This window comes from Odocoileus virginianus, unplaced genomic scaffold, assembly GCF_023699985.2.
Source record: "Odocoileus virginianus isolate 20LAN1187 ecotype Illinois unplaced genomic scaffold, Ovbor_1.2 Unplaced_Scaffold_5, whole genome shotgun sequence".
Taxonomy (NCBI): Eukaryota; Metazoa; Chordata; class Mammalia; order Artiodactyla; family Cervidae; genus Odocoileus; species Odocoileus virginianus.
The window spans coordinates 2,184,973-2,207,787 of record NW_027224267.1 but is presented as its reverse complement, the minus strand read 5'-3'; the positions used below and the strand labels follow the sequence as shown (position 1 = coordinate 2,207,787).

Genomic DNA, 22,815 nt, shown 5'->3' with positions numbered 1-22,815 from the left:
GAAGAGAAGATTCACAAGAAGTTAGAGGGGTCTCCCTCTCCAGAGGCAGAACTATCGCCCACAGCGAAGGATCAAGTGGAAATGTACGTCAGACTGTGTTCCATGATAAAGTCACTCTAATGACTGCCCTGCTGCGTGGTTTACAGGTTTAGTTTGTCATCTTCTATTTAGTTTGCTATTTTATAACTCAGGAGTCTATTGAGCACTTACTGTGTGCCCAACACAGAGAATCCAAAGGTGGATAAAATGGTTTTATCTTTTTCCACACACATTGAATCAATATTTGTGAAACTGATCAAACGAACAAGGTTATTATTTAGGTCCGTTCATATATGACGTTTGAAATTCAATGCCAGTCCTTTGAGCCAACGGTGGGAATGAAGTTTGTCCTTGTTTTACACACAAGGAAGCCAGCTTCCCCCTGATTACAGAGGGAACGTGGGCAAGTCAGGAACCCATGTCAGACTTGTTTCCTGAAGATGCTTTTCCGGCTTTCTTCATAAGTGGTTTGTATTTAAATTGGCCGCATTATAAGCAGAGTTCCTTACCATACGTGTCAGGGGAATCTTCAAACTTGTAAGTCTTAAGGGGAAAGCAGGCTGTCATTGGTCATGTGGCGTGTGCCGTCCTGCATGGTAGGCGTGGCCGCGTGTGGCTGGTGCCCATGCTCCACGTGGCTGTTTCAGATGGAGATGAGCTGTTTGCGTCCCGACCCCCAGAGTCCAAAGATTTCATATAAAAAAGAATGTAAAGCATTACAGTAGTGTTTTTACTATTGAGTATATATGAGATGATCGTGTGGACATATCTGGCTAAGTAAAGTACACTGTTGAAATTAATTTCACGTGTTTCTTCTTACACTTCTAACGGGACTCCGAGGACATTAAAAATGACTCACAAAGCTCACAGTATGTTTCCGTCGGGCAGCTTGGTGCAGACAGAAAACCAGAGTCCGGCGTAGGCCCGTGAAAACCCAGCCCTCCATCCCTCCCTCCGTGTGTGACCTTGGCTGGCCTCCGCAGTGACTCCCCACCCTGGCAGCCGGTCTGACTCCCAGTCTTCCTTTGCCAGTCTGGTCTGGCTGGCTCGGAAACCCTCCGTGGCTACCAGTTTTCTCGAAAACTGAAACCCTGTTTCCAAGCCCTCCGACGGCAGCCTCCCTGGTTTCCTGCCCCTTGTTGCAGTAGCTGCTGCTCTCACGAGGCACGGGGAGGGGGCATCTTCGTATCTTCACCCGGGTTCCCGCGCCGCGCAGTGGGCGCTCAGCAGACCGCAGCATGCCTGGAACATCAGGCTCAGGTGTGACCCACCTCGTTTGAACAATCACAACCTGATTGTTCCGGGCCTCACCGGCATCCATCCCCTTTCCCGAACCCTTGAATCCCATGATCGCTGCCATTTCTGACAGCCTGCTTAACCAGCTGGGTGTCGCACTTGGCTCCTGAGAAGGAGACGCAGTGAGAGTCTGTGCCGGTGCCCCTCTGCCTCCTTGTGCATGTTAAGTCCTCCTATAACCCGAAAAAGCATAATAAACCTAGTACTCCTCACAGCTCTGTGACATAGATACTGTGGTCAGCCTGTGTTCTAGGCCACAGAGAGGTTTAGGAGCTGTGCCTCAGGTCACGGAGCTGGCAGGTGGCAGAGTGAGACTCAGGCTCGGGGAGCGTGGCTTCAGGGCGTGTGCTTGCAGCTGCTTTGCTCTCCAGCTCCTCACCCGCGTCTGTTTCTAGTGCGCGTGACAGCCATGTGAGAGACGCCACGGTACCCCCACTTTCCAGGTGAGGCAACGGCCTGTGACACTGCATGAGTCACTTGACGTCACAAGCAGAGTAAATGAGCTGAGATTCACATTCAGATAGTCCTTATCAGAATATTAGCATTCTGCCCACCGTATCGCATTTGTACTTGTAACTTTATGAAAATCCAAAGTTTAAAGTCGTCATCTTAACATATTCTCTAAGTATTCCTGTAGCGCTTATCCCGGTGTTGAACGTTGAAAGTGCTTGATCCATGGACCTAAATTTAAAGGTTTTACTGTATTGTCAGGTTTTTCTTTAAGTTGCTCACTCATGGATGACGTGTAAACACTGACTGTTAAAATGAGATACCCCATTTCTCTGATGGGTGATGTTGTTTTACTATATCGGATACGTCTGAGCGCCCGCTTTTGAAATCTCTTGTTTTTTCAGGTACTATGAAGCGTTTCCACCGCTGTCCGAGAAGCCAGTTTGCCTGCAGGAAATCATGACCGTGTGGAACAAGTCCGCAGTCGGCTCCTACTCCAGCTCGTCCTCGTCGTCCACAGCCCCTCCAGCCAGCACAGACACGCCCTCCCCCAAGGACTGCAACAGCGAAGGCGAGGTCATCCGGGAGAGAAGCGGCGATGCGCCCGCCAGCCTGCACGAGAGAACGCAGGGCGGCCGCAGCCACAGCGAGAAGGAGAACAGGTTCAGGAACGGGCCCGGCGAAGAGCGGCCCGCGCCGCCGCCCTACAAGAAGCAGAGCCGGCACCGGCCCGACGGGAAGCCGCGCCCGCGCTCCTGGTCCTCCGGCTCCAGCGAAGCCGGCTCGAGCTCCAGCGGGAACCAGGGGGAGCCAAAGGCGTCGGCGAAGTGCGTGAAGGCGAGGCACAAGGCGCGGGAGATCCGGAACAAGAAAGGAGCGCGCAGCGCGCAGAGCCGGCTCTCGCTGAAGCACGCGGAGAAGGCGGAGAGACAGCCGCACGCCGCCGGGAGCAGCAGCAGCGGCGGCGGCTCCATCAGACAGCCGTGCAAGCGGGGCAGGCGGCCGCTGAAGGAGCCGGGCAGGAAGGAGGCGGGGGCCGCCGCGGGCAGAGGCCTGCTCCTGGAGAGCGGGGCGGACAGGCAGTACAAGGAGGAGCCGCTGTGGTACACGGAGCCCATCGCCCAGTACTTCGCGCCCCTGAGCAGGAAGAGCAAGCTGGAGACCGCCTACCGCAGCGGCCAGGACGCGGGCGCCGCGGCCTCGGCCGCCGCGGAGGCGCTGTCCGAGTCGGTGCGCGGCCTCTGCATCAGCAACAGCGACATTCACAAGACATACCTCGCGGCAGGCACTTTCATCGATGGTCATTTTGTAGAAATGCCTGCAGTCATAAATGAGGATATCGACCTCGCTGGGACCTCATTCTGTCCTCTGCCAGAGGACGACAAATACTTGGATGATATTCATCTGTCAGAATTAACACACTTCTACGAAGTGGATATTGACCAATCCATGTTGGATCCCGGTGCCTCAGAAACCACGCAAGGAGAAAGTCGGATTTTGAATATGATTCGACAAAAAAGCAAAGAGAAGACAGATTTTGAGGCAGAATGTTGCATAGTGTTAGATGGAATGGAGTTGCAAGGGGAACGTGCAATATGGGCAGACTGTACCAGCTCTGTGGGTGCTGAGGGCTTTCTCCTGCAAGACCTCGGCGGCCTGGCCCAGTTCTGGGAGTGCTGTTCGTCCAGCTCTGGCGATGCCGATGGGGAGAGTTTTGCGGGAGACTCCCCGGTTCGACTCTCCCCGACCTTAGACAGCACAGTGCTCAATCCGCATTTGCTGGCCGGCAATCAAGAGCTCTTTTCAGATATTAATGAAGGATCTGGTATAAACTCTTGTTTTTCAGTGTTTGAAGTGCAATGCAGTAATTCTGTTTTACCATTTTCTTTTGAAACACTCAACTTGGGAAATGAAAATACAGATTCTAGTGCTAACATGCTTGGGAAAACACAGTCTAGATTACTAATATGGACCAAAAATAGTGCCTTTGAAGAAAATGAACACTGTTCTAATCTTTCAACAAGAACTTGTAGTCCATGGTCCCATTCAGAAGAAACACGTTCAGACAATGAGACGTTAAATATCCAGTTTGAAGAATCCACACAGTTTAACGCAGAGGATATTAATTACGTAGTTCCTAGAGTCTCGTCCAATTATGTAGATGAAGAACTCCTAGATTTTTTGCAGGATGAAACTTGCCAGCAAAACAGTAGGACTTTAGGAGAAATCCCAACATTAGTTTTCCAAAAAAAATCTAAACTAGAATCTGTCTGTGGTATTCAGCTAGAACAAAAGTCAGAGAGCAAAGCCTTCGAAACGACGCAAGTGTGCAGTGAAGGCAGTCCACGCGGAGACGGCTACCGCTCAGGGGTTATTAAAGACATTTGGACAAAGACGGCAGACAGAAGCTCTGCGGCTCTGCTAGAGATAGAAAGCGCTGAGGATGAGCTGTTCCCGACAGATGTAAATAACTGCTGCTGCTGTTTGGATGCTGAGGCTCCGACGGAGCCCCTTCAGGAGCCCAACAAGGCCGTGCAGAGGTCAGAATACCGTCTGTGGGAGGGCCAGAAGGAGACCCTGGAGAAGAGAGCCTTTGTGTCCGGCGAGCTGTCCAAGGTGGATGGCGGGGACTACACCACCCCCTCAAAACCTTGGGACGTGGCCCAAGACAAAGAGAACTCATTCATCCTGGGAGGAGTTTACGGAGAGCTCAAAACCTTCAACAGCGATGGGGAGTGGGCAGTCGCACCACCCAGTCACGCCAAAGGAAGTCTGTTGCAGTGTGCCGCTTCCGACGTGGTGACCATAGCGGGGACAGATGTCTTCATGACCCCCGGAAACAGCTTCGCTCCTGGTCACAGGCAGTTATGGAAGCCCTTTGTGTCCTTCGAACAGAACGACCAGCCGAAGAGCGGGGAAAACGGATTGAATAAGGGATTTTCCTTCATCTTCCATGAAGACTTACTAGGAGCTTGTGGTAACTTTCAAGTTGAAGATCCTGGACTCGAATATCCCTTCTCTTCCTTTGACTTAAGCAATCCGTTTTCACAAGTTCTCCATGTAGAGTGTTCCTTTGAACCCGAAGGGATTGCATCTTTCAGTCCTAGCTTCAAACCGAAATCGATCCTCTGCTCTGATTCCGACAGCGAAGTTTTCCACCCCAGGATATGCGATGTCGACAGAACCCAGTACCGGGCCATCCGCATCTCCCCCAGGACTCATTTTCGCCCCATCTCTGCGTCTGAACTCTCCCCTGGAGGAGGAAGCGAGTCAGAATTTGAATCCGAGAGAGATGAAGCAAATATTCCCATTCCTTCTCAAGTCGATACATTTGAAGATCCACAGGCAGATCTCAAACCCCTGGAAGAGGACGCAGAGAAAGAAGGCCATTACTATGGGAAGTCTGAGCTTGAGTCTGGGAAGTTCCTCCCTAGGCTAAAGAAGTCTGGGATGGAGAAGAGTGCCCAGACATCCCTGGATTCCCAGGAGGAGTCAGCCGGGGTCCTACCGGCAAGAGAGCGGAACCCGTGTCTGGAGTGCAGCATGAGTGAACCTCTGGAGACCGGCCTGGAAAGCCCAGAAGCAAACTGTAAAATAATGGCCCAGTGCGAGGAGGAAATTAATCACTTCTGCAGCTGCAAAGCAGGTTGTCAGTTCCCTGCTTATGAAGATAATCCAGTTTCTTCAGGACAGCTGGAAGAGGTATGTGTCAGTGGGGATCGGTACTTGGTGAGAGGGTTTGATCAGACTTTAAGAACAGCCATTTCAGGCAAAGAAAAGATAGGGTTAAATTATTGGGAATTTACCTTGAGCGTCTTAAAACTTAGCATCCGTATGATTTTTACATAAGGACTTAACGTGGATTTGATGTTTATCAATTTGAACTAGACAGTTGACATTTTTAAATAAATCAGAGTGTGAGGTGTTTCTGGGTGTGCTGTGTGCATGTGCTATGCTTAAAGCAAAGCGTTCACAACTGATGAATCCAGAAATGGCTGTTCACTCTTTGGAAGGCCCGTTGCTCCTCAGAAGTGGCAGCGAAGGGTTTCTTGAAGTAGGAAGCCTGTCTGACTGTCTCTGCAACACTGATTAGTTTATAAAAGTTACATTTTACATGTAAGATAAATTGCATCTCTGTAGAATTCTCTGAAAGTTTTTGTGGTACATGTAGCAATTAACCCTCAATACAAACGTGACAAAATAACTGACCCCTGCAGGCATACCCATGCTTATTACAAAGTACGTATCCTGAGGTTACATCAGCTGTGCGGGTCAGCCTGTCAAATGAAGTTAATAGGAATGTTTGTTAATGGAGTCACTGTACCATTTGACTATTGCTGAGAAGTGGTCTGAGGTTAAACTGTACAAGAAGTAACAGTGAAGGCGATGACCCATTCCTAAGGAGAAGCCTGGGGCTCTGCACCCGTGGTCCTTTTCCAGAGGCAACTTTTTAAAAAGTCAGGTGGAGGTGTCAAGAAGTCAGGCCACCTGTGGCTGGAGAGCAGCTGGGTCACCCTTCCTCGCCTCCGTGGTCCTGCACACTCTGCCCACCCGCCTTTCACGTGGCTCCATCCAGCTGGACCCACAGGGTGACCCCCATTCCTCTCTGCTCCACCTGCAGCAGAAATCATTTCTCCCTCCTTTTAATTTTCGTGCACTTTATGCCTTTCCTCTTAGTTGCATTTGCCATTTTGCATGAGTCCTCGGTGTCCTTTCTTTGTTAAGTTGTGAGCTCCTCCTGGATTCAGATGACATCTCATCCATGTGGTCCCGTCGGCGCCTCAGTGTGGCCCTAAGTGCAGGTGGTGGCGGGAAGCCCCCACAGCGACCTGAGAATCACTGTCTGAGGCGCTTGCGTGGGGATCTTTAGCCAGGAATTGAATCCCACCAAAACAGTGACATCTGAGCTGCTCAGGACAACAAAAAAGTATGACGCTGTTAGCCTCCATCTGCTTGCTGGTTGCCCACTTTCATCCTTAAAAGTGCCCGCATGTCCTGTGTGTCTCGCCTGGCTCCAGATGGGGAAAGGAAGAAAAGGAGGGACAAAGGAGAGTCTGCATCAGAGCCACCACCACAGGCCTCCGCCTCCTAGCGTGCTGGTGTCTCTGTGTGTTATCAGAGCTCTGGCTTGTCTGACAGGTCTGTTCAGTTCAGTTGCTGAGTCGTGTCTGACTCTTTGCGACCCCATGGGCTGCAGCACGCCAGGCCTCCCTGTCCATCACCAACTCCCGGAGCTTGCTCAAACTCGTGTCCATCGAGTCGGTGATGCCATCCAACCATCTCATCCTCTGTCGTCCCCTTCTCCTCCTGCCTTCGATTTTTGCCAACAAACCTGACAGGTCTGGGGCACCCGCTAAGTCCTCAGAGGACCCACACCATTGCCGGTCCCCGCAGCCCTGGTCTCAGCAGTGTCGCTGACAGCTCCCACCTCGTAGCTGCATCTGAGCTGCAGAAAGGTTGAGGGTGGCCCAAAAGGCCCCAAGCTGGGGCCAGGATCTTGCCTCTTCACTCTCAACGCTGCCTTTCCGTCTCGGAGGTCTCCAGCCAGGTCATCTTCCCCCCACTTCCCTGATTGAGGGCAGTCTTTGCAGGGGGCATGGCTCTGTTTTTTTAAGAAGTCACTAGTTGCCCATCTGTTTTAGAGCACAGGTGGTCTAGAATGTAGGATTTCTGATAGAATTGGTACCCAGGGGCATGAATTAACGATCCTCTTCAAAACCTTAGTTGAGTTCAGTTCAGCAAACAGTTGTTAAACATCGCCCACATCCCTGTGGCCGGTGCCTTAAATGAACCAGAGGCTGTCCTTGCCCCAGGAGAATTCAGCCTGGTCCTGAAGACCAGTCTGTGAGCAGCTGATTTGTTCTCCGTCGCGCAGGTCATTCTCTGCCGTGGTTCCAATTTGGGCGTTCCAGGAGGGCGTGTCCGAGGCACACTGGTCCCCTCCCAGCCACGAGTGTGAGTCCCAGCGTGTTGCCTCTGAGGACCCTGAGTGCTTGTGGAAGCACATACGTGTTCACATATGTTCTCTCTACTTTTTTTCGGTCCGACCGTTTTTTGTTGTTTTTTTTTTTTGACTGAAATGACACTTTATTTAGAATCAACCTTCTTTATTTTCTGCATATTATTCCATCATTTGGAGGTACTAGAATTTCCTAGCTGGTTCCTTACATTTGAGGATGTTTGTGTGTGTTAGTCGCTCAATCATGTCCAACTCTTTGCAACCCCATGGACTGTAGCCCGCCAGGCTTCTCTGTCCATGGAATTCTCCAGGCAAGAATACTGGAGTGGATTGCCATTCCCTTCTCCAGAGGAACTTCCCAACCCAGGGATCAAACCCTGGTCTCCTGTATCGCAGGCAGATTCTTTACCAATTGAGCCACAGGGAAGTCCTTTGAGGGTGTTCAGGTCCACATAATTTGCGGTGGCAGGGATGACGGCCTGGGGAGGGTGAACACAGGATGCGTGGGAACCCAGGGGAGGACCGACCTGGCCTGAGAGTGCGGAGGAGGCTGGCACACAGACCTGCGTGTCCAGGGCGGAAAGGAGGAGGTGGGGCATGCCAGGCAGAAGCAGCAGCAGTTGCGTGGGTGAGCGGCTCACCTGTGCAGGGTGGCAGCCAGCACATGGTCGCGGCGGCTGAGGAGCGAGGGAAAGGTGAGGACAGGTGAGCGGCCGTGTGCCTCGGTGCCCGGCTCCATGTGACCTTGTGGCAGGAGCATCCGCGCTATCGTCTGCTCTATGGCTGACTCCCTGTCGTGCCCGCCCTGAAGGCCCAGAGCAGCAGCAAGAGGCTTCGTCGTGCCTCCAGGAGTTTGCAGTCCAGGAGGGGAAGGCGTCCCTCGGGACAGGCAGCAGTGCCGTGGGGGTCAGGGGCTCTGACGATGGGAGGGCGCTAGGGCCCAGCCCACCTGCGCCAGACGCTGTACCCTCTATTGCCACCAGCTCCCTACCGAATGCCTGCAGTGACATTCCCCCTGGGGATGGCTCAGGGCATGTGGGCCCGGAGGGTGGGGTGCTCGCCCCAGACCCCTGCATGAGGGCCAGAGCCGGAGCTCCTTCCACCACCGCACACTTCCCAACCGGAAAGGAGGACTACGACAATCGTGCCTGCGCGGGGCTCTCTGGCGCAGGGCGTCTCTTTTCCTCTTCCTTTTGTGACATGAATAACGAGAGCTGGCCGTGGCCAAGGGCACCATTCGGCGCTCTGTTTGCAAAACAGAACCCAGAGCAGGGGCCCCAGACTCCGTTCTCATCCCCAGAAGCAGGAGTGTTCCGTGAGGATTTAAAACAGCGAGCGTTTACCCAACCTTCACCTCCTGAAGAATTACTGACCATTCCATCTCCTGCTACAGACGTTTCCGATAAAGGCTTTCTGGATAGTGTCCACATCTTCCCTCTTTACTGTTTCCTTCATCCGTCACACGTTTGTTAAGGGCCAGCTCTGTCTGGGCACTGTTCTAGGTGCTGGCCGTAAAGGAACAGAGAGAGATGCGCCTCCTGCATCCGTGGAGGTATATTCCGTGAGCAGCGTGAAGCTGTGCGTACATTAGAACGCCAGTGCCGTGGGAAGGCTGAGCGGAGGAGGACGTGGCAGGACGGGGTTCCTCGGAGCAGTTTGCCGCAGTGAACCCCCGAGTCAGGGCAGGCCTCGTTGCCGAGGCACAGTTGAAGAGAGGTGTCCGGGTGGCCAGCGAGCCTGGAGCGGCCTGGAGGGGAGGGAGTGGAGCTGAGACAGATGTGCCAGGATCGTTCAGGGCTGTACTCGGTCCTGTTCTCCATCTCCTCCAGCCTGTCTTCATTCTTATTCTCAGCCACGCCAGAAAGTGAATTAATACATTAAACAGACATTATTCAAGCAAGGCCTCCTGGTCATCTTTAGCGTGCAGGCTTCAATGCTGGAAATAGCTAAGCGGAAAGATGTCAATAACGTAATGCATATGCACTGACCAGGTATTGTGTAAACAAAACAGGAGACATAAGTCCTCACCATTGGAATTGACACTCGAATGAAGGATGCAGGAAAAAAAAAACTTAAAGATGATGGCAGAAACTGCACGAGCTAACTAACGGTGGTCTCAGGAGGGCCGCGGGGGCAGTGTGCCGGACCACCAGGGCCTCCGGCTGGGAGGGGAGCTTCTCTCGAGGCCAGTGGACGTGGCATCCCCGCTTTGTGCCAGCCCTCTTCCTGGGGGCTGCCCATCAGCAAGACACGGCTCCTGCCTTTGCACTCACTATCCGGTCGGCTTGTGTCTGTCTCATCTCCTCCCGTCCTTGCTGACCCAGCTGCCTGTCTGTCCCTTGACGCCCTCCAGCCTGCTCTTCCCCACCTGTCCTGTCCGTCCTGATGGGTCCTCTCCCTTTTCCTACTCTTGACCCCATGCCCCGAATCCCAGGAAAGGATTAAAAGATAAGCAGTCCAGCTGCAGCCACCTGAATAAACACTTGGTCGTTCCACAGCTGCCCCAGGTGTTTTTCTTTCTCAGGTAGGAGCTGGTTACCTTCAAATCCGTCACCCCTCTGTAGTGCCTTGGGTGACGGAGACATGTTTGTCCAGGGAGCCGTCCTTAGCACTGAGGCAGTGAGGATCTGCACGCAGACAGGTGTGCCTTGCAGACAAGGCCAGGGCTTTCCAGAGAGGCCTTCCCGTGCTGTGAGCTGCAGGCCTGATGCAAGAGTCATCCCCTCGAATTAACCTCAGACCTGGCATGTTGCTGGCTTCATTTGCATTAACCCTGGCCTCGTCGGTGCAGTTGACCTTGTCTAATTGACCTGCTTGTCTAATAACTTTATTAATCATTATTGTTAGAATAAGGTACAAGAGAAAATGGTAAAGGTTATCTGACTGCTCTGGGCAGACAACAAAATTCTCTTCAGTTTCTGATTGAAGACTATTTCTCAAAGGTAAATGAAAATCAAGATTTGACATATATTTTCCATTTAGTTTAATAAACACACGTTCCTGAGTCAGAAAACTTTTTGATGAAGTGATTTACATTGTTTAGAATTTTAAAAATCCTATCAGAGACTTGAAGATCATTGGTTGCTGAAACAGATCAGGTTTTAAACTTGATGAAACATCTTCTGAAACAAAGGTCTATGCAGCAGCATTCATAGAGCGTGTGCATCGATCCAGCAGACCCTTGTTGAGGCTGTGAGGGGTGGTGGGAGGTGTGGAGATGCCCAAAGCGGGCCTCACCCTGGAGGGCCTGGTGTCAGGCTGAGCTGGAAAGGAGCAGGGAGCGGGGGTTGCCCTGTCCCCAGCACACCGGGGTGCACCCGTGGTGGCTGTGACTGGCCCCGCCCCGTCTTCTAAAGACCACTCGCGTAGGCCCTCCTTGATCACGCGTGATGGCCACATTGCACCTAGCCCTCGCCACCCAGGATGGTGGGCAGGTCCCGCTGGAGCGAGAGAGCTCTGCCAGTGAAGGGTGGGGCCCAGGCTCGGACTTGGTCCCCTCCCCGGCGTGGGCGCCTCCTACTGTGTGGGGGCCGGGGTGGGGGGCCTCCACGGGCTGCGGGGTCTCTCCTGTGCTCCGGAGTCCCGCCCTCCTCTCGTTTCCACCTCCGTTTCCTGTTTTGAATCTGAATCGCTGTCCCTTTGGTTACTTGGTTTTAGTCTCAGCTTCCTTCTGGTTCTCGCTGAAGCTTATCACTGCTGCAAAGACCATTAGGTTGGTATTGCTTCTTTGACTCCCTCCTGCCTGTGTGTGTGAAGAAGAGAGTCCGAGTGGGGAGGAGGGGCTCAGGGCCACCCCGCCCCCCTCCAGCTCCGCTGTCCCAAAATCTGGAAACTGGCTTTCCTCGAGGTTATTTCCTGTTGTTTTTGTCTTGTGATAATCCTGTTGTATTTTTCGTATTCCCATTTCCAGTATCAGTGCTTTTTTTAAGAAAAACTTCCTTTTTTGCTGTTGTTCACCTTGTCTAGGAGAACAGTGAAAGTGAAAATCGTTCAGTCGTGTCCGACTCTTTGCAACCCCATGGACTATACAGTCCATGGAATTCTCCAGGCCAGAATACTGGAGTGGGTAGCCTTTCCCTTCTCCAGGGATCTTCCCGACCCAGGAATCAAACTGGGGTCTCCTGCATTGCAGGTGGATTCTTTACCAATTGAGCCACAAGGGAAGCCCGTAAAATGGAGAAAAATTTTTAAAAAAAGATCAATTAAAAAAATCCTTGGTTTGCAGTCACTTATTAATAATGCCTGAATTTTCCCTTTTATCTTGAAAGTTTATAAACTTGGTCTGTGTTTGGTTTAATCTAAGCAGTTCCCTGTATTGAACACTGATGTGCATGGAATGAACCGAAGTCAAGAGAAACAAACCTGGTGGGAAAAAGCCTTGTACTCGCCTCTTTTCCCTGCCTCGGAGTGTGAAGGTAAGTAGACCTGACGTGATCCTTCACCCGCTCAGATCTCTTAACTCCTTAAAGAGCAGTCTGTTCCTTTGGCTGTGAATATTGGTCCAGAAGCATTTTTGTGTGGTGGGCATTGGTCAGGGGCAACTGGGGACACAAGAGGTGAGCGCGGGCTGGACCCTGCTCTTACACCCATCAACAGCCTCTGGCTGGGCGGGCCGTGGAGACACATAAGCCCCCAGTGAGGGGGGCAAAGGCCTAAATGTTGGTGGCCAGTCAGGGTGGGAATCGGGGGTTCCCCCGGGCCCAGCCGAGGCTGGAGAGACCAGCAGGGGACAAGCCGAGCTGGTCAGCAGGCTCGCGAGTTCTGCCACATCAGGTGGAGTTTGAACAGGGAGGAGGAGAGGGCCACCTACAACAGCTCATGTTGGAGGGTGTCAGGTTGGGTGCATTTTTTTTTTTTAAAGCAATTCTAGCAACAGAATTGGAGTGGGGAAGGAATGGAAAGACTGGAGGACACCTGCTGGGGCTCCTGGGCTCTTAGCTGTGGTCTGGGGTGACAAGATAAAGGCAGCTGTGGCGGAAGGAGAGCAGAGAGCAGCCCCGGGGTGCTGTGCGGAGGAGGCCAGAGTTCACCAAGTGACTTTCCGTGACAGTGAGCCATGGGAGGTCACTCGGGCAGACCAGGGAGAGGGACACGGAGAGCAGGTTGAGGAACCTGCCAAGGTCCATGAACCTCCTGGTAGGGATGGCCTCGGAAGCAATAAACGGCCCGGCTCTGCCATTCTGGGGGAGGCGAGAACCGAGGCGGTGGCTGAGCAGTCAGCTCGAGGCTGACCCTGTGCAGCCTGCTGTGGTCGCCTGCGCTCTGCCGGCTGCAGCACTGGCCTCATGGTCTCTCCGCACAGAGCCGTGGGAGGAGGCCAGGCTCTGGTTGGTATTTGCGTGTTCACGTGTGCGTCCCGTCTCCCCTCCCCGCCCGCAGGGCAGTGCCCTCGCTGCCTGGCCTCAACCAGCCGGGGGACCTGGGATTGTCTGCATCTCCTCTCTGCCCTGTGGGCACAGAAGCTGCTCCCCACCCCTGTCAGCCTCCTTCCCCGAGGGTCATGAGGGCAGCAGAGTCTTCATTTCCAGCATCTTTTTAACAGCCTCTATTGAAGGCCAGCTCCTCTGCTATTAGAAAATATTTAGGTGCTCTTCATTATTTCCAAGGTGCTTCAGTCTTTACAGCACCCACAAAAAGCCTGGTTTTGCCTCAGATGGCATACCCAGAACTAGCTATTCAGCCCAGGCCTGCACGCAGGCTGTAGCCCTGAGGTCCAAGCATGCTCTCTCCAGCGGCCTCCACATGCGCCGCCTGGGAGACGCGGGGACAATAGGAGTGCAGACTGGACCCTGACCTGAGTCCCATTGGCGCCCTGGCTGAGCGAGCCCCAGCGGCGGTCACAGGGAATGCGGGCGGGGAGGGCCAGGAGGCCCAGGAGATGCGGGGCAGGCGGGGGTGACCCCCAAGCACCCTGGGTGGGCTTCGTCCCTGGGCTGTGGGGGTGACCTCCAAGTACCCTGGGTGGGCTTCATACCTCGGCTACAGGGGTGACCCCCAAGCGCCCTGGTGGGCTTCGTCCCTGGGCCGTGGGGGTGACCCCCAAGCACCCTGGGTGGGCTTCATACCTCGGCCGCAGGGGTGACCCCCAAGCGCCCTGGGTGGGCTTTGTCCCTGGGCCATGGGGGTGACCCCCAAGCACCCTAGGCGGCTTCATCCCGGGCCGCGGGGCATCTTGGTGGCCTCAGCCTGGTCTGTCACTGGCGAGGAAGCCGCTGCAGCTCTTGGCCTGTGGTTCCCGTGCCATGCCTTGGAGATGCTGCACGCAGCTCATGGCACACGGGGCTCTCTGTAATTGCGGTGTGGCCTGCAGGAACGTTCTCAGTGGACAAGCACGGTAGCCAGGCTTTCAGATGACCTGCCTGCCACTCACAGCTACCCCTGGTGGTTGCCTGGTGGTGATGTCACAAAGCCTGGTTCTTCCAGCCCAGGGAGGGGGCGGGGGGGGGGCCGGCGGTGAGGGTGGGGCACAGTCTCAGGAGAAGCTCAGCCCGGAGACCAGGTGGCCCCTCACCCGCTCAGCAGCCAGGCCTGCTGACTCCCCTCTCTCCTGAAGCTTCTGATGCCACTCATGCCTCGTAAGAAGCCCATGCAGCTCTGAGTCAGGGCCTGACCCGGGAGCCCCGGCCTCCCTGTGGGGGAGGAGGAGGAGCGTCCCTTTTTCCAAGCGAGTCGGGAGACGGAGGCCCCGGAGGGCGGCGGCACGGCCCTGGAGGGCCGCGAGGGAACCCCCCTTGCCCTGCTGTGCATCCACACACACGCTCCCTTGGCAAAGCCTTCTCGCACACTCATCTGATGCCAGGCGCTGTTCTGGGCACTGGAAACGCAGGGACCCCAGGGAATCAGGACCCAGGCATGGGACAGCCGGGACTAGCTGCAGGCGTGGTCCACGCAGGGGCCTCGGCAGGTGGCGTCTGACAGCCGAGACCGTGTGCGGACAGAGGCCCACACGGGGGCGCCAACCGGGCGGGAGAGGAGTGCACCTGCTGCGCCCAGGGCGCCCACCGCGGGGACCGGGCAGACGGTGCCTCCCTGGGCTGTCCCGGGCTTCTGTCTGCGGGGCTCACGCACTGGGTTCGAAAAGTGTTTGTGTTCGTGTGGTCTTAGAGAGGGGGCTCTGCCGGGACTCAGGGTACGTGATGGTTAGGGGTTCAGCAGATAGAGCTGAGCTGGAACCCAGTGCTTCCTACACCAGCTGCTAGACCTCGGGCGATGACAGGCCTGTCTGTGCCCCGCAGTCTGTATTTGTAAAAGGAGGCTGAAAGTGATGGCTTTCTTAATTAGAATAGTTGTGAAGGCTAAAATGCCCAGAACTGGCCTGACCTGTGGTCACCCGGAACGTGGGGACCATGGAGAACCCTGACAGCAGTCAGCATCACCCTCTCCTGATACCCGTGGCATCCACTGATCCCTTCTGTCCGCATAGAACCCCTGAAGTAGGAAGAGAATGGGACGGTGGCGGGGTTGGGGGAGACCCTTTCCACCTACTAGCAAGTCCCAGCCAAGGACATAGTCACCATCCCACCTCATCCAAGGGGTAACCTAGCACCGTGAGGCACGGGGATGATGAGAGCTTGATAGGCAAGCCGAGAAAACCTGATGGCCCAGGCCGGGTGCTGGGTTCCTGCCTCTGTGGAGCCGGGGCGTCTTAACTAGCTTAACCCATCCCAGGACAGCTGGGCCCACAGCCAGGGCTGTGGGTAGCAGTGCTCGAGAAGACATTTGCCGCTTGTGCCAGCCTTGCACTTGAGGCCGCGCACCCATCTTAACTTGCACAGAAGTCTCTCTAGAGATGAGAGCACTGGGGCTCTTTAAGGAATTTGCCCCCAGTTACAGCACAGTTAAGTAGAATCCTCCCGAGTCAGCTGACAACCTGTCTCATCACAGAGCCTGGCGTTTCTCAAGAACCTGCACCGGGGAGGTTGAGGGCCCCAGGCTGTCGGAACTGAAGGTTTTGGACAGTGCAGCCTTTCGTGGGGAGGCCACACAGGGTGCACAGGTCCTCCTCCGGGGGTGGCAGGAAGGCGCGGTCCTCGAGCTGGCCCTGGCGCCGTGGGCCCCTTGGGTTCCATCTCATCGCGCGCGCGCGCGCAGTAACTGCCGGCTGGCTGGATGCGGACTCACGTCACGTCAGGCCCCCTGCCCTGCATCCTTCGCACAGAGTGAAGGCGCCTGGGCTAAGTGAGCCTCAGCCCCGGCCCCGCGTCAGGACCGCCGGGGAGCCCCTCCGGAAATGGCTGAGACTGGGGCTTCCAGGCTGGTCTTCAGGCCCCCAGGCGATCTGCTCGCGAAAGCAGGCTTGAGACCCGCAGGACTAGGTGACTCGGGCTTGATGCCTTCGGCTTCCAGCGTGTGGTCCCGAGCCCTCCCTGGTCAGACCGGGCGCCCCCTCCGCCTCCGTCCTCGGAGGGCGTAGCTCGGAGCTGAGCTGAGGCAGGGCAGAGAGGGTGTTGCCCTGCGTTTCCTCCCTCAGCCTTCTCTCCTCTGAGCTGCGTTTGCCCCCTTGTTCCAGGAGAGTGTTCGCGGCGCGCCATCTGTCTCCTTCCGCACCACGTCCCGCCCCGGGGCCTGCGGGCCTTTTTTGTCCTGTGTTCCCAGGGCCCGTCACCTAGAGATGCGAGTGTGGTGTTGAGAGTGTGTCTTGTGGTGGGATTAACAAGACTATGAGATTATGTTGGCCTCTTTTTTTTTTTTACTCCATGAACAATTCATTAGAAGCATTTTTTAAAACTGGCCTAACGTTTTCCTGGCGCACACCTGGCTGGCTGATGCTGACCACGTCTGCTTTTAGCGATCTGACTGTTCAGCAAAAAAAAAAAAAGAAAAAGAAGAAACAAACAAGAGCGGCGCGTTTCATGACTGTGTTTAATGAAATCTCCCTCCCTCTCCCTCTTTTCCCTTCTCCATTCAAAATGATTTAAGACTGTTATACAAATGCCAAGGGAGAGAATGGTATAGAAGAGTATCCAGACGTTAAAGAAATGCCCAGTAATGAAGAGCGTCTGTTAGATTTTAATAGGGTAAGTGGACTGTCCTCCTCCTTACTACTAACTCGCAGTGGCCGCCAGCGCCCCGCACAACCCGGGAGTCTCGCGACTGCCTCTCCCGTCACCGAGCTCTGCGGCTGCGGCCCTTTGGCCTGCCTCGCCTCCCACTCACCGCCAAGGCCTCCCCCTGTCCCCTTTCTCCTTGCAGTCCGTCCCTCCTGCCAGAGCGTGTTTGCCCCACACACGGCTGACCCTGTCGTTCCCCCTTAAAATGCTCGGGTGGACACCCTTTCCATCTTTCAAAATGCGCAGCAGGAAGGAGCCCCTCCACTCACAGCCCCGAGTGTGCCCTACCCGGCCCCTGCCCGCGTAGAGCTCCGCTGCGGCCCCGCAGCAGCTAGCTGAACGCACCGTGTGTCCGCCGGCCCCCCACTCCCGCCCGGCCCGAGCTCTTTGTGGGGCCGGCTCAGGGAGGGCCCGGACCTCGCCTGGTTAGGCCGGCAGCTGAATGAGTCCAGAGGAGCCCCTCTGGCTTCTCGGCGTGATTTGTCAGTGTCAGTCGAAGTCTTGTGAAAGTCCTCCCCCCCCCCCCCCCCAGCGCCCCCGTGGTCTTTGTGTCCGTGGACCTGCTGGACTTAACGCATCAAGACAGGCATCTGGGGGTCCCCAGCGTTCTCTGCATCCAGCTCCGTGACCGTTCTGCCGCCCGACCGCCGCCCCAGCTTCAGTACCCAGACCTCCTCGCTCTTGTCCCTCCTCACCTCCGCACGCAGTCCGTGTGCCCGCCCACCTCTCAGCCGACCCCAGTCCTCCGGCCTCTCCCGCCCCCTTTGCCTCACCGCTGCTGCCGTGGGCTTCGCCGCGGGCTTCCTGCTTCCACCTGCCCCTCCACCCCCAACAGTCTCTCTCCCACCGCAAGGCACAGCAGCTGCGCTTTGTTGCCTCACTCAGTCCCCCAGGAGGCGGGTGCTGTTGTGCCAGTCTGCAGATGAGAAAACTAAAGACCTGGGAAGATTCCGAGAGGCTTCCCCGGTGGCTCAGAGGGTAAAGAACCCGCCTGCCAAGCAGGAGATGCAGGTTCTATCCTGGGTCAGGAAGATGCCCCCCACCCACCCCCTGTCCCTGGAGGAGGGCACGGCAGCCCACTCCAGTATCCTTGCCTGGAGAATCCTGTGGACAGAGGAGCTGGGGGGTGGGGGGGGCTCCAGTTCATGGGGTCACAGAGAGTCCAACACGACCGAGTACACACGATCACAGATTTCCCGAACACACCTGAAGTCGCGCAGCTGGAGCCTGCGTGCCTGCCCGAGCCGTGCCCTCACCCCCAAGTTCGACCCCCGCCAGCCGCGGACCGCGATGTCCTCTCGCCCTTGGGCCCGGCGTGGATGCACTCTCTCCGTGCCAGGCCTTTGTGTCTGCCCTCGCGTGCCTCTCTGCTCCCACGTTCTCCGCTCCCCTGTTGGTGTGCTCCTTCCTCCGGGGGCTCTCAACCAGGGACAGTACTGCCATCTGGAGATGGGGATGGGGGCCGATGCTTGGGGTGCGGGGTGGGTGTTGCTAAGCCACTATGATTGGCGGGGGCATTGCTAGATACTGTAGTACGTAGTGGGTGCTGATCACCACGAGGGAGGGGCTTTGCTAGCCACTGGGGCTGGGGAGGGGGGGTCTTGTTACTATGACTGACAGGGCATTGCTTATCACTGGGGGAGTGGGAGGAATTACCCAGTCACTGTCGGGGGAGGGGGGGTGACGTGGCTAATTAACTGTGACCGGTGCAGGGAAGCATTGCTGGCTGCTGTGACTGGGGAGGGGCCACCACTTGCAGCTAGTGTCCCGAGGGCCAGAGATGTTGCCCGTCTGCTGGGGGGCGGGGGGGTAGTCCCATACAACCGAGAGTTTCTCTAAAAAGTCCCCCATGCCAGCGGGCCCCCAGTTCAGAAGCACCACCCCCGGGGTCCCGCCAGCTCTGCTTTTTATGTGGCCCAGCTCTCCTCAGCATCTCCTCAAAAGAAACGCTGTCCCCGCCACTCCTGTCTGGAGCCCCATCGGCGCCCCCCCTGCCCGCCCCAGCTGGTCAGCGCAGCAGGAAGCTGGGAGGGCTGTGGGTGGATCGGTCTGCTTGCTGTCCGCCCCTGGAATGGGAGCCCCAGGAGGGTGAGGCCGCACTCGGAGACTCCGGAGGACGGGAACAGGGAGAATCAGGGTCTGGGGTCCTTTACAGGTCAGGAGGGAGAGGTGGTTCGTTTTGCTTTCAAACAGGAGAACTTGAGAGTCTGGTAACTCTCCACCGGAAATTATCCACCATCACTTTGTTCCTTAATCTCTGTATGTGAGAAAAGCGCCTCCCCCGGCCCCTTCTGTGACCGTGTCCCTCTCCCCTCAGGTGTCTTCTGTTTATGAAGCGAGGTGCGCAGCGGAGCGGGACGCCGGAGCCCAGCCCAACGGCTTCCACCGCACGCCGCGCTCGAGCGCGGGCTCTGCCGTGGAGGACTCGGGCTCGGAAGGTGGAGGCGAGTGGGCGGACCCCGGCGAGGAGGAGCTCTTCTCCCGAACTCATCTCTAACCCCGCCCCCCCGCAGAGCAGTACAAGTTATTTTTTTATAATTGCTATGTGAGGGGGAAAGTACCCTTTTGTGAGGCCTGTTAATCTAAAACAACTTAGGTTTCTTCTTCAATTAACTGGTTCAGATCAGTAATTCTCTTGCTTATTTTAGAGTTGAGGACAGCTGTCCTGTTGAAAATTTTCTTTCTTTCCTTTCTTTTTTCCTTCTTTTTCCAAGCTGTTAAAATTCTTGGCTCTCTGAACTAGACTAGAACGGGTGTGCATGTGCTCGTCTTAGAAGCATCACTGCCTTCCGCGTCCTCTCGCTGCCGCAGCGCCCCCTTCCGGCCGCAGTGCGTCACCGCCCCCCCTTGCTAGCATCGCAGCGTCAGCGCCCACGTCCACTCCTCAGAGACTCTCGCTTCGGGGACACGCAGGCTCTGTCCTCTCTGAACTGGGGTGTGAACGCTTTACCCCCGCAGCGGGTCAGTGCCTGTCTCTGGAGGCCAGAGGGCAGCCCGGGTAGCTCATCCCGGGTCTCCATTCAGTAAAAAAAATCTCATGTACATTTAACGTAGGAACTGCAAGGGTGTGCTTTTAGAGACTTAACAAAAATACTGTGTTTTCTATCTTAGGATCTTCCCCTAGAGTACGTACCATGGACAGTGCCATGGTCGGTGACCTCCTCGCTAGCTGAGGCAGCCAAGGACTTGGAGGTACGGGGTGGCATGTGAGGCCAGGTGGGGCGGAGGGCGGGGCAGCGCACCCCAGCCTGCTCTTGTGTCGCAGTCTCTTTGCCCCCCCCCCGCCCAAACACCGGTCAGGGCTGTTTGTGGTGAGTCTTGCAATACTCGGTGAGGACCTGAGTTGCAGGTGAGAGTCTTACGGTGACCAACATGGAATCCAAGCCCCCCCAGAACTTGAGATTGTAAACGTCTGACCTGCAACAAAGGCCACCTCACGACCCCAAAGAGACCTTGGCTGCAGCAGCTGGCTGCGCTCGTGGCTCTGACTTAGCGTAGCTTAGATCTCCTTTTGTGTTTGAGAGAATGTTCTGGGCAAGTTCTGTGTGTGGCGGGTCGGAGAGCAGAGTCCTGGTTTCTCCCGTACCCGTGTGAGGGCTCCACAGGCCTGCCCGCCCGTGTCGTCGGGAAGCCAGGGCTCGATCCGTCTCGTCCAGGCCCATCCGTTTCACAGCGGTCACTTCCTCAAGCTTTTCACATCACTGCGCAACAGGCTGAAGTTAGAAGGAGCAATATTTGCAAAACCTAAACGTTTAAAGTTACTTTTCTCTTTTTTTAACCGACGTGTGAGATCAGTTGAGCGTGTCCGTAACGTCGGGAAGTCTTAACTGGATGAGACAGCACCACCATTGATTCTGGCAGGCACTAGACACGTAATATGTACTAGCTGGGAGCTGAGCTGGCAGAGAATACGTGGTTTGCTTCAAGCATTGGGTTTCGTTGCCTTGCCTTCATGATGACACAGGAAACTCCCTCCAGGGCCGTGGAGTCACCCCCCGGCACTCTCTGTCCTCACTGTGGGAAACCTGATGGGCCGTGGGGTTTGGTCTCACCACACGTCAGGGTTTGTTTTTATACAGCACATCTTTGACACTTTAAAGTGGGTTTGTGTGTGTGTGTGTGTGTGTGTGTGTGTGCGCGTGCGCGCGCGCGTGTGTAAGGTTTTTATGTTGCTGTTATTTATTTACAGACTTTATAAGGGTTTATGTATTTTCCTTTCTTCCAGAGCTTCCTAAAAATTGATTAGCATCTGCACTGAAATATAATTTTTAACAGCAAAGGCAAAAAAAGAATTGGAAGTTGTAAAATTCCTAAAAAAAAAAAATCACTACAGTGACGATCATCCTAGAAATCGTTGCTTGTGTAGCCGAGACCAAATAAATAGATTTCAGACACAACCTTTAGCTCGGTGATTTCGGACAGCTGCTTTTTTTTTTTTTTTTTTTTTTTCATGAAAAGGCTCCAGGTGGTCACGGTGCAGACTTCCTCACACTGGCAGGAAGGCAATGCACCTCCCACGGGGAACAGGAATGGATTACAAGCGAGGGCGAGGGAGTGAACAGATTACGTATTTATTTGTTTTCGTAGCTAAGTGGCTGAAGCCCGGAGGCTCTCAGCGACAGAGTTGAAAGTTGTGGTTTTCAGTTTTGTAAGTGAGTGATCACAAAGAAAAAGCATCTCTTTAAAAAGTTGGCAAAACGCTGAAACGCACTGTGGTATGAAGCGCGTTGCACATCTTAGCACTGAAGCACCAGTTTCCCATTCCTGGGCTGAGATTCTTTTCCCGTGGTTGTATCGTTCTGATTTCACGTACACCAGAGTAACCGATTTTTTTTTGTTTTGTTTTGTTTTCTTGTGGAGTTAACACCAAATAAAAAAGTTTAAAAAAAGCAGTTGGTTGCCTTTGTTTATCGTAGCAAAGATTCTTTTATAAAAGAAAACCAGCCTCCTCTTAGCAATTTACTGACCAGAAATCATGTGGATATTCACTTAATGTAACAAATCACCTTAGGTAACTCCCACTTAGGTAACACCCACAGGTGTTAATTTCTGCAAAGATCACCCCCAGTCAATAATGTGTTAAATTCCAGATGAAGGTTATTTAGCTCTTCCTAGGGGCACTGTTGAAAGTGCTGGCATTTGCTTTGCTGGAGGAGAAAGTGGGTGGGGCCTTGCTGAGAAAAGAACCGACCCTGCCCACCCCCCCACCCCCCCCCCAATTCCCACCCCTAGGAACTACTGCCTGAATCTTGCAAAGAAAAACACCTTTTTGTCCTGTGGTGGTAGAAAAACAATCTTTTTGTTCTGGGGGAGCGCTAGGGGAATGTGTATTTATATTAACATGATGACTGTACATTTTAAGAAATCAATATATTATTTTAAAAGTATAAAAGAAAACTCATCCATACCTCCATCACCCCAAGAGGATAGCTTCTAAGCTTTGTGCGAAACACCTTCCTAGACAGCTGAGTGTCTCTGTGGATATATGTACATAAAGAGAAGTTTATAGTAAGGGTTGTACTATGCTTGCTCTTCTGTAGCTTCAGAAATAGGTTTTTCCTCAGATCTTTTCACGTCAGTAACAATCTATGTCACTTTTACAGCTTATGATTCTATTACATGGATTTAATAAGTTCTGCCAACATGGAGAAAGTTCCCCTCATGTTTGTTCAGTACCCTAAGTCACGTTTCTCTGTTGACAACCTTTAACCACGGGCCTCCCCGGGCAGTGGCTCTGGGAGGTCAGTTCCAGCCCTCGAGACGCCTGCCGCTGGACGGACATCCACACGGACACGCGGTCCCGTGGACCTGTGTGTGAACCCAAACGTCCTTTTCTCTCACCCTCCGGACGCTGAGCACTCGCCTTCCATCGGCACAGAGGGTTAGAGTTGTGCTCGGCCCATCCTTCTGGCTTCTGGGATGTGCAGACATGTTTTTACACGCTTCACAAGTAGTGCGGTGGTCAAGAATCTGCCTGCCAATGCAGGAGACACAGAGACTCAGGTTCGAAACCTGGGTCAG

General features: G+C 54.6%; 1 protein-coding gene across 4 annotated transcripts in view; it reads left to right on the top strand.

Annotated features, from left to right (window-relative positions):
* KIAA0232 (KIAA0232 ortholog) overlaps positions 1-21,191 on the top strand; it is an 80,715-nt gene extending 59,524 nt beyond the window's left edge. For 2 of the 4 annotated variants that reach the window (XM_070462441.1, XM_070462442.1), the window contains 5 exons: positions 2-83; positions 2,190-5,487; positions 12,048-12,159; positions 16,664-16,761; positions 19,112-21,191. In XM_070462441.1, coding sequence (XP_070318542.1) covers positions 2-83; positions 2,190-5,487; positions 12,048-12,159; positions 16,664-16,761; positions 19,112-19,291 — 3,770 coding nt within the window. In that variant the 3' untranslated portion in view covers positions 19,292-21,191. The remainder of the gene's footprint in view (position 1; positions 84-2,189; positions 5,488-12,047; positions 12,160-16,663; positions 16,762-19,111) is intronic. The other 2 variants (XM_070462443.1, XM_070462444.1) reach the window with 2 other exon arrangements.
* Positions 21,192-22,815: the final 1,624 nt, after the last annotated feature.